Source organism: Cariama cristata, unplaced genomic scaffold (assembly GCF_000690535.1).
Source record: "Cariama cristata isolate BGI_N322 unplaced genomic scaffold, ASM69053v1 scaffold16378, whole genome shotgun sequence".
Taxonomy (NCBI): Eukaryota; Metazoa; Chordata; class Aves; order Cariamiformes; family Cariamidae; genus Cariama; species Cariama cristata.
This window is the reverse complement of record NW_009630779.1, coordinates 2,653-13,720: the sequence shown is the minus strand read 5'-3', so window position 1 is coordinate 13,720 and position 11,068 is coordinate 2,653. Positions and strand designations below refer to the sequence as shown.

At 36.0% G+C, this 11,068-nt stretch overlaps 1 protein-coding gene across 1 annotated transcript; it reads right to left on the bottom strand.

The window, feature by feature from the left end:
- Positions 1–515: 515 nt before the first annotated feature.
- Positions 516–10,016, bottom strand: LOC104156905 (cytosolic carboxypeptidase 1-like). Its single transcript, XM_009705704.1, has 5 exons — positions 9,833–10,016; positions 8,239–8,368; positions 7,745–7,876; positions 6,113–6,289; positions 516–692 (listed from the first exon to the last, which is right to left on the bottom strand). Exons 1-5 carry the CDS (start codon positions 9,946–9,948, stop codon positions 528–530), a joined length of 720 nt encoding a protein of 239 aa, XP_009704006.1. The 5' UTR covers positions 9,949–10,016; the 3' UTR covers positions 516–527.
- Between the last annotated feature and the right edge of the window lie 1,052 nt (positions 10,017–11,068).

Genomic DNA, 11,068 nt, shown 5'->3' with positions numbered 1-11,068 from the left:
AGTAGTATTAGCTTTAATATTACTTATACGATTTTAATTGTTATTGTTTTTTTAAAGTTTGTTTAACTTTCCAACCCGCCAGTCTCTCTCCCTTTTCTCCTCCCCCCTCTGGGAAGGGACGGGGTTAACAGAGAGCATCTGCCACCCGCTGTAAGCGCCGGCCCAGCCTTAAACGGTGACACCAGTAATAAAAAAAATGAAAAAAACGCTCTCCAAAAGACAACTGAGACCTAAGACCTACGGAGTTTTAATGCATATAAGTCATCCCTGATGACATTAAAATTGCCAGTATTTATCCCATCAACAAATGTGACATATAATCTAACTCTGTATTTTTCTTTCAAAGTTTGAAGCAATTGAATTAACTTAGTAAGTCTCCAATATATTCAGATTATTGTTACACTAACAGGTCACAACACATCAACATTATTTTTGATGAGTGGAAGAATTTTTTGAAAGGATCTTTACATCACTTGAGAAACTTCAATTTTTCCTGAAAAAAAGAAAGTAAATATAATAAATGTGTACTACCTTGTCACTTTACAGCTTGACTCAATCAGCTCATTTTCAATATCCAACAGACTAGAAGGCAGATTGTATTCCAAAGGTGAGGCCATTCTTTTTAAACGCAGTAAGCCAACACAGAACTTTGCTCCCATCTCCTCCAGTTCTCTTGTCCCTATTTGCAATCCCTAATTTAAAAATAAGATTTAAAAATACAAGATAGGTACATGCAGATGGACTCACACATACTGCAGAATTACTATAAAATACATTTCTTATTTTATTTAATACACTCTCTTGCTCTAAACACAGAACAAATAAGAACTGTAGAGTAAACAATTAGCAAGAGTATCAGAGAAAACTCGGAGAATAACTACATGATTCCTCTAAGGCTGAACAGACATTTCTGGCACATTTCTTTGGAGCTTTCTAGTCTACACTTCTAGTATATCATTATTAAGAGCACTTTACCCAGTGGCATTGGAAGAGAGAGAGAGGTCATGTCCAAGTTTATAAGTATAAAATATCTGAAAAACCTGAGACAAATTTTATAAAAAGAGATTTCAAATACAAGATTCTTCATCAGAAGTTCCATCAGAATAAATAAAAAAAAAAGAGTGACTTTGTATTGTAGCTGTGATCAAGTTCATTGCTATGTTCTGACACATAAATAAGACTATTAAAGGCAATGAAGTTACTCCTTGACTCAAACATCTCTTCCCCTCCTGTAAGTTATAGGCTACATGTGCTAATTCTGAAAGCATTTATTCACAGATTTAGTAATTAAAAACAACAAAGTATCAAAAGCCATAGCTGTTTTATAATTCGAATGATATACCAAGGCATTTTCCTCTGCAAAGAGTATTTTGGAGATAGAACTTACATAATATTCTCCAAGTTTACATATGTGATAAAGCCTCCCACTAGATAATTTTACACTTTTACTTTAGCCAGCAGTGCAGTATTTAGGGACAGAACCTCTGACCTCATCTACTTTATGAAAAGAGAATGATATTCTAGAGTCACTCTCAACAATTATGGAATTGGCTAGTACTGACTGTATATACACTAACAAATTCAACGTCACAACCCAAGCCAATCTCCACCCTTTGCAACTTTTGTATCTCAAGAGAATTTAAAAGGATTTTAGTTTGGATCTTTTAAGCCTCTTAAGATAAAGGGTAGTTAAAAAGGAGCTTTGACGAAACAAGCAGGGAAGCACAAGAACCAGGATTTGGTGGTAAGCTAAGTCATCAAGTAGGAAAATACACAAAGTAAAAAAAATGGAGTAGGATTTTTTTTTACTAAAAGCCAAAAAGCACACACACAAGCTTTGTATATATTGCCATATTGATTTTCTATTTTAAAATGCAAGGTTTAAAAGAAAGTGTTATGTTGCTCCAGAAATGTTACAGTCTGTACATTGTTCATGTACTTCTGTTTTGAACATAAGCACATTTAATAAACTGAATGTTTGATTTTATTTTTCTTGTGAGTTCTTTTTTTTTCCCCTCTGTAGTCTTTATAGTGCTTTTTAGTAGCAAGAAAGCTAAAGCTATATCCACTATTCCAAACAGTGCCATCCTCCAGTAACATGGTACAGAAACCTGTTAGCAGTGAACAAGAGTTGGATATTTGAGCATTATTGTTAATAGTAATACTACTTACCTCTTTTATAATGCTTTTGTGCTGTAGGTTTCAAAGCACTTTATTAATAAAGGAAGAATTATCCTCACTTTACTGATGGAGAAATGGAGGCAGAGAGGGTTGAAGCGATTTGCACAGTGTCTCACAGCATGTCACTGACCCCGCTGGGAACAGAAATCAGTTCTCCTTACTCCCAGTGCAGTACCTTATCCACAGAGGCCAATTTTTTGGTTTTGTTTTGTATTTATTTGCACGTCAGTAATATTCGAAGACCCCAGTCATAGCTGGGGGTCCACTACGCTAATCACAGGAAGACACAGTCCCTGCCCCAAAGAGATTAAAATAATATTAAGGACAAGAGGCAACAAGTATGCGGAAGAGGAAAGAGAAGGGTAACAGTAATCTCACTGTTACACAGATTACTAATTGCACAACTTGATGGTTCAGAAACTTTTCCAATCATTGTCTACATCTGTTGCTGAAGAGGTTACTGTTAGTTGGCAGCTTCCTTATAGACAGTGTAATAGGAGTGGCTCTAAGTCGAAAAAGGACAAGACTACAGTATGAAAGAAAGTGCAAAGACAATTGTTAAAAAGATAAATAGCGTGTGCATGTTCCATGGCTGCTATTTTCAGCACAGCACAAAGACAATATAACTAAAGAGAGACCTAAATGGATGAGACTGGAGGTGGATAACTGTGAAACGCTTGGATGATAAAGTTTGAACTTACTATACTGAAGGGTCTACATACTTGCAGTAAAAGACCACATCAAAGTCTAGATTTGCTTCTGTCATTTCCTTAAATCAAAATGGAGAATGTAATACCACACAGCTGCCAAATACCAAATTTCTTAATCCACTGTTATTCTTCCATCAGTGAAATTTCCTAATTTCCACAAAACAAGAGACCCAAAGTCTGTTTCAGGAAATAATAATAAACAGTTGCCGTAACTAAGGGACCTGAGGTGAAGCTCATTTTCACTGAAGCCTTGATTACACTCCTCTTCTGGATCTTCTGATCACCTTCAACTGTTGTTACAGTACCTTTAACTGTGGCCTATTAAAGTTCCTTAAGTGTTACAAGCATTACTTTTAAGCACAAGCCACCTGGAAGCAGTTGTTTGGGTTTTTTGAACATGCACCAGATTTCATTCCTTTTTCTTTACATTTTATGCAACTGTCTTCTAGGCAGTAACATTTTAGATGGTTGGTTGAAGTCTTCCTTACTAAGGACATCATGAAAATACCTTCACATTAATAGAGTGTTTCGGTGATGAACTTTGCTACCTGAAAGCAAAGATGCAAAACAAAGACATAGTGGACTGTGACCTCAAGTTGAGAAGAATATTCTTGCAATATGTACTTAATAAAATGAAAACAGCTGTACTAGGATTTGGAGAAGTCAGTTGGACAGTAAAACATCATCTTGTTCTTCTGCTTTCTTATTCAGCAGAAGCTACAAAGATGTGATCATTTTTGAGAACTCAAAATTTAGAGACTGAAGAATCATGGTAACTGACAAAGTTTGTTGACTGAATCCTTATCTCCTAAAGTTTTCGCCTTATGTACGTCATAAAATTGCCACAGAACAAAATCTTTTCGATTAACTTAAAAACTGAGTAATACTCCCAAACTTATTAATCTCCAATCAGGAAAGGGATTGATTTCAGTTTTCAGGTGGTTTGAATTGTTGACAAAATTGTTCTTTTGACTGGTATCTTAATTATCCTCCATAGTAGACCTTGGAGCATCTTTTCACTGGAATGTTTGCTTTTCAATATCTTGAATCGCAGATGACTAAGCAATATTTGTAGCACAAGACACTACAAAGACCCCACACAAGCAGTTAAACCAAGATTGCTTCCAGAAATAATTCTCTCACCAGGGATCCTAAATTCAGGCAAGAATTGCTAACTTCAGTTCAACAGCTTCCTGGCTGGAAATAATCTAGCATCACCATTGTCTGAGTAAAACAAAACAGAGTAAAAAGAAGAACTGATGTTCTGATATTATCCAGCTTTGGCAAAGACTCATCATTTCTCCCACAATGACAGAATTGTTGAGTAATCCTCTTTGTGCTTTGAACAAAATTCAGTGATGATGCCAAACCAGAAGGCAACTCGAAAAGTGCTTCAGACCTTTACACAATACACAGTCTAGGCCCTCAAATCTGAAATGTCATGTCCTTTGGGGTGGGAAGTAGGAGGGCAGGTGATTTCTACAGTTTAACTCCTCTCTGTGTTTTATGAAATATGTCATCTAATTTATATTACAAGTTTATTCACAGAGTTGCTGGCCCCACTCCCTCCAGAAAAAAAAAAAAAAAAGACCGAGCCTTTTCATTTCTGCCTTTCTCATTGGAGAAAAGTTGCTCTTCTCTTCTTCTGTCTAGTCACCTTGGCCTTTTAGATACATTTTCTTAATAAGTCTGAGCATTATTGTAGTGGAGAAAAAAATGAAGAATCTTCCTGTATGTTCAGAGGATGACTAAGACCTCACAACTTCTTGTACTCCAAATACAATGAGTGACAGAACAGCAATTTGATCTCATCAGCTAGTTTATATAATATAGAAGAATGCTTTTCCCTTTTGAGTAAATGATTTTTCCACAGAATTAATCATTTTTTTTCTTCCTTACAGAAGAAGGGTTTTGCAGGTTAAGCATCTTTAAAGTTTGTCCACAAAGCATCTTCAGTTCACCTTTCTTAAGAACTTTCTGTAGCAACACTGCTAAAGCCATGAAGGTTCATGTTTAAGAATATTCTGGAAGTTTCAAAATAAGCAAGTTGGATGAGTTATCATTTTTTAAAACCCCATAATGATGTCATCTGAGGAATAATGGACTATTCTGAAGACAGCAGGTATGTTTCTGTTGTTAACTGACAAAATTAACTCATTCATTTAGCATTTACAGACCTACTGAAATTCCTGTTGAAGTATGTGTCTTGCTTCTGTCTAGGGAGACAAGCATGGGTGTTGGAGCATACATTAATAAACTAAATATAGCTTGTTCCAACTTTTTTTTTTATTCCACTGTTGTCACCCCCAGCCTTGATCCCAGCCTTCTGATTCCCTTTTTGTCAAGAGCCTTATTCAAGGCTTGTGGTCATTTTCATGATGAGCATTCCTAAACTCTGTTTTCAAGCAGAGGAAACTGTGACTTCTTCCATGAATGTTCACTTTAAAAGCTTGCTTCAATTTGTAGCTAAATTTAACCCAGTGACAGAAGTTGAAGATCAGATGTTAGATGTTAGGGCAGTGAGTCTCCTTTTTTCCCCCTATGAATATTTTCTTTGAAGTAAGTTTTCTACTAGTGAGAAACTACAAACATGATCACCTTTTCTTTTCAAATATCCAGCACTGTTAACACTTTTGAAGGAGACAAATTGAAAACAAGATTTAAGTCAAGAAGTCAAACAACTATGGTGAGTTCAGAGATGTGTAATTTGTAGTTCTGGTAACGTGATATGAAAGTATTTTGATTTATAAGCCTGTTTCTGCAGCTACACATGAAGATTCTGTAAGAGACACTACTAAATATCTGCTGAAGAACCATGAACTGTCATGGTGAAGTCTGAAATTGCCATGTGTAAAGGACATTTTTATTGTAGTATTGGTATTTATTACTACTCAATTTTTTAATTATCTACTGGAAAGAACAGTTCTGATTTTTTTAACTCATGCATACATAAGTGTCACAAGCAATAATTAATATCAGCCTTGTTAAAACAGCCAATATGCATAACATACCGGGAGGGGAGGGTTAAGTGACAGATGAAGACTGTTATGCAACCTATAATATTGTTAATCGTGTAACTTCACTCTAACATTAGTGTATGCAGATCTTAAAAGAGTTTTAGAAGTTAAAAGCTAGCAAGCAAGTGGGGTTACAGAACAAGATACCAATGCAAATGGAAGAAATCATAGAGTAGGAACAGTTTAACTGATATATTTGCTTACCTTATATTTGCCCTGGTCACATCCACATAACGTGCTTTCCATTGTGTAGCTCCTTTGTACTCCTATCTCTCTCCAGACAACAACTCGTGCAGTTGATTCCTTGGACTTTTCCACTACAAAGCTGCAGCTGCCCATGCAGAATGCTGGGGCAGTTTGACTCAGGATCTTGGGAAGTGCCTGCAAGACAGCAATTTGAAAAAGACAGTGATTCGTTTATTTAAATTATGGAAGCTGGGGGGAGGGGAATATGCAATCACAAACTGTTATCAGAAAATTTTGCTGCAATGTGAATTAAAAGAACAAGAATGAAAACATTTCTCCACCTTGAGTTTTCAAACCCCAGTGTGTTCAAGTGACACTAGGTTTGCCATTTCCTACTTACTAAAATACTATTTTTCAGATTCAATTACTAAAATTAAGTGTTAGTCATGTGAGTAAGAATCAGGATACAAAAGAATTCTTCAGGTGATCATCATCTCCTCCTAATTCAGTGTAACTGTTTACATGACAGCTTTGGAAAAAGACAAGAAACAGTTATACAAATTTATATATTTGACTAATGCTAAATTACTACATTCTTTCCGTTTTTTATTTGTCTCAGTTAAGCCAAAACATATGACCACACTGAATTGACTATTTCAGTAGTACATATACCATTATTGGGTAAGCTTGCTCAAACATTTGTCTGTCTTTTTGAAACCAAAAGGCTTTTTCCCACAACTCTTATTGACTATTGTCTTTTGTGCTCTATGGTAGTGCAGGCTGAAGTAACAAAACCCCATGTAAATGTGGTGAGCAGCAGGCATAAACGGCATCAGACTCAGCATCCAGGAAATCAGACAAGAAAATCAAGGAGCGATAGAATATTTTTTTTTTAAGTGAGGGAGATTTGAGGAAAAACACCCTGAAAGTATCTGTACTCATTTACACTCATGAATGCATTATGCGTTTTAACGTGCGTTCACACGCTCTTCAAGCTTAACTCTGCATCTTAAAAACCACGAGGTTTGGAAGCACCAAGTTGCACAGATTTGCAGTGGCCACGGGGCGGCAGTGGAGCTACACAAAAGAAACGTAACACCTAATGCGTTCAATCTTCTGGAATTTTTGAAAGCTTATACAAGGCAGTGGATGTTGTTCGTGCAAGTTTATCACGTATTTGTATTAGGGGCACATGCCTTAACTACACATCTTTCTAAGAGGAACCTTGCCTAATTCCATACACAAAAATGAGTATTTCTCAGAGCAACTCAGTATTTTTATTTTCTTGTTGCTAGAATATTGTTTGCCATGCTTAAATCACTCTCTTTTAATCCAGTAATTATATATGCACATAGGCGTATTTTCCATGTATTACTATAATGGTAATGTTGAACACAAAAAAGTATGTATTGTTACCAAGACCCCCCAAAATAAAGCACTCTACTAATATTAATCTTTAGCTGTAATAGTGTACAATGTTTAAAGCTCTCAAAATACTTTGAAGTACACTCACGAACTAAAAAGAGATCATTCTAAATAAGTCTGCTTATGCTATAAAGTCACTATGTGCATAGAATAATATTGGGAAGTTGTTTGAAAAGCATATTCCAAATTCACGCCAAGTGAAAAAGGTACAAGTATCAAACTTACCCTGTAACCAGGGTCTTCCATCAGGTCACAAGAGGCAGCATTAACATTTGTGTGCCACATTGTCTCTTTGATGCTGCAGCCATACATAAATACATTCTTTTTACGAGAGTGACCATGATAATCACAGTAGACCTACAATCATTTGGCAAAACAAAGCCAAGGCATATGGAATTAACATTTTATAAAAGTAATAGAAGGACAAATAGAAAATTTTATTTGTACTGTTGAAAGTGCCAAAGAATTAGGAAACACAACTCCTTATATAATTAACTTGTACATTAAGACAAAAAACCTAAGATTCATCTAAGGAAGGTTTAACCTTCTACCCTAGCAAAGGAAACCGATTTAGATCTAAAGGTTTCCAGAAGACCAGTTCTCCAAGTCAAATTTAAGTGTGACTCAGTTTACAAGACCATATTAAAATCTTTAATTTACAGGCTAGCTATACAGACAATATTATAAAGATTCTGAAGTGCTTACACAATCATACTCACCAAAGGTAAACGTTTTATAGCAGCCAGATATTGCAGTAACCCTTTAGCATGGTAAATAGTGGGATGCAGATCTGGATTTGGATTTTGCCACTGTCTGTTTAAATCTTCTCCACTTAAAGAGCAACGGTGGCTATTGTCGGGGGGTGGAAAAACGCATGATGTAGTCTGTATTATCATACTTTTAAATAAGCCTCCCCCCCACCTCAAGTTTTCCTCATCACCACTGCTTCTTTGGAAGGAGTCTGGTAAGAAACAAACTTCACTTTTCTAACATGCCAAATAATAGAAGTGTCTGGGGTTTTTTAAGTTATGTTACAGAAAACCTAAAAATAAAGTAGAAGTAGCTTCTTATATGAAGTCACTGGTAATCTTGTTTATTTGCCATTGAAACTGAAGGCTTGTGATTCTATTCAAATGCTAGTTCAAAATCAGTAATTTAAATTATATGGTATCTTGATGGATGTCTTGACTTCCATAATACACAGACTAATGTCAACCAGAAATCTGAGAAATGAAGTTGTCAGGAGACAAGTAGCTGTGACAAAAACAAGAAGGAAAAAAAACCCAACCACCAAACAAAACCAAAAAAACTCAGCAAACAAATAAAGATCATCTCTGTAAGAACTTTTAAACTTGCAGAAATTCATGTTCGTGCAGTCATCTTCAGTGCATTTGTCTTTAGATTGTGTCTGCTGGGACAGATTTCTTAATTGTCCCTGTATTAAACTTTCACTTGTATTCTGAATGATTTAATTCCAGGTGTTCTGTTATATACATGCTTTTATGTATATAAAGACAAGGTTCTACTCAAACCCATAATTGGTTTGATTTTTATGATTTTGTTCACAAAACCTTTTAAAATACTATCCATAACTAGGTAAGAAGAAACTGTAGATGCGCCATACCAAAATTTCCATTTCGTATGAATTCCCTGTAACTAAGTAAATACAGTCTGCTGAATGCTTACTCATAGCAGTATCAAAAGGTTCTGAAATATCCCTTAAATTTATTAAGAAAAGTGGTAGTAAGTGAAAGAATTACTATTATAACTCTAAATGAGGATACTATTTTACCCTTTTCTTTTGCGCACCTGTTAACCTTCCCCCTTTTAATAACATTTGACAACAGCCATTTCCATAACATCCTTCTAAAATCTATAATAAAAAAAGAGAAAAATTATGTAAAATGCTTTCTCAGATACAAGGACTGTTCTTTTTCATGAGAATCATGAACTTGTTTAGCTTTTCCTAAAAGCAGCTGTGCTGTCATGTAACTCTCTATACCTATTCAAGACTGTAGTTTAGAAAGACAATTAAAATGCCATGTCGAATCATATAGGAATGATTATCACACTCGAGCAACTGAAAATATTTTTTATAAAACTGAAATTTATGGAACAATGCATCTGCCTTTACAAAGCCTAAAAATTAGAAAGTCCTAGCAATTTTGTAAGTGTTTTTTTTTTTTTTCCTATTAAGTATTGCGTTTGTATGTTTCTGGAATTAGTTTAGTTCATGATTTTTTTTTTAAACAACAGATGCAAAGACTTAGTAGTACATGTTACATATCCGTGAATAATCTTACGCTTACTTACTTTCCATTGATGACACCATCCGGATTGAGCATGGGAATAATTTTGAAAATATAAGATTCTCGTAAATATTGGGCACTTGGATTATTGCTCATAAGGTATTCCAGCGTTCCCTTCATAACCCAGCTTGCATTAGTCTCTCCAGGATGTACACGAGCAGATAGGAAAACATAAGGACGGTTCCCTAAAAGAAGTATGCATAGAAGTTGCAAAATATGATTCAAGCTAAGTAAACAGTTAATTGAAAAAAGAGGCAACAGCCAGCTTCATTTATTATAATGCAAAATACAGCATTTGGGAGTTGAGTATTACTAAGTATCTGTATTATTGACAGAGCTTGCCAGAATATTGTTATAAGGACTCCTAATTACAGAATTCTCACAATGGAGCTTTACATTCCATCAGACAATTATAGAGTCACAACTCATTTGAACTGGCAATTATTATATGATGACTTTGACAGTTTTTTTCCCAATAGCCAAGAAAAATATTGGAGTGGAGGAGCAAACCAGGAATGCTGCCATAACTAAAGCTCACTCTTTTGTTAAGTGAGTAAACAGTCGTAAAAGGGTCGCACCTGCGGAAGAGTGCGGATAGGACAGGTGACCAAAAACTGATCAACAAGGTATTCCATCCCATCCATGTTTTACTCAGTATAAAGCTAAGGGATCATGAGGGTCTCGCTCTCTTCTTTCACAGTCAGCACCCCTGTGGGACTCTGCTCGCTCTCCTGACTCCGACCCCAATTTGTGCATTCCTGAATCCTGTTCCTGTCGGCTGCAGAGTCCGGTCCAGGACATCCGAGTGCCCACCCTGCTGTGGCAGCCCTGCGAGACCCTGCGGCCTGCGGTTCTCCAATCGTCATCGGGAAAGTCGGTATTGGTTTTGTATACTTTTCCTCTTACTTCCATTATTAGTAGCATTAGTATTAATACATTATACTATTTTCCATCACTATTGTATTATGAAAGTAGTTTTAATTTCCAGCCCCTAGGTCTCTCTCCCTTTTCTCCATCCCTTCCCCTCCCGGGGGCAGGGAGGGTTCACAGGGAGCCTCGGACGCCCCTGTCAAGAGCCGGCCCAGCCCTGGACAGTGACACTACCACAAATAAATACTATTAAATACAAAGCAAATCCTGAATATTGACCTCTCTTAATTTCATGAAACTCATTAACCTTATTTTACATTGCTCTTTTTACAATCCACAACAAATAACACTAATTTTTTTCATAAAGACC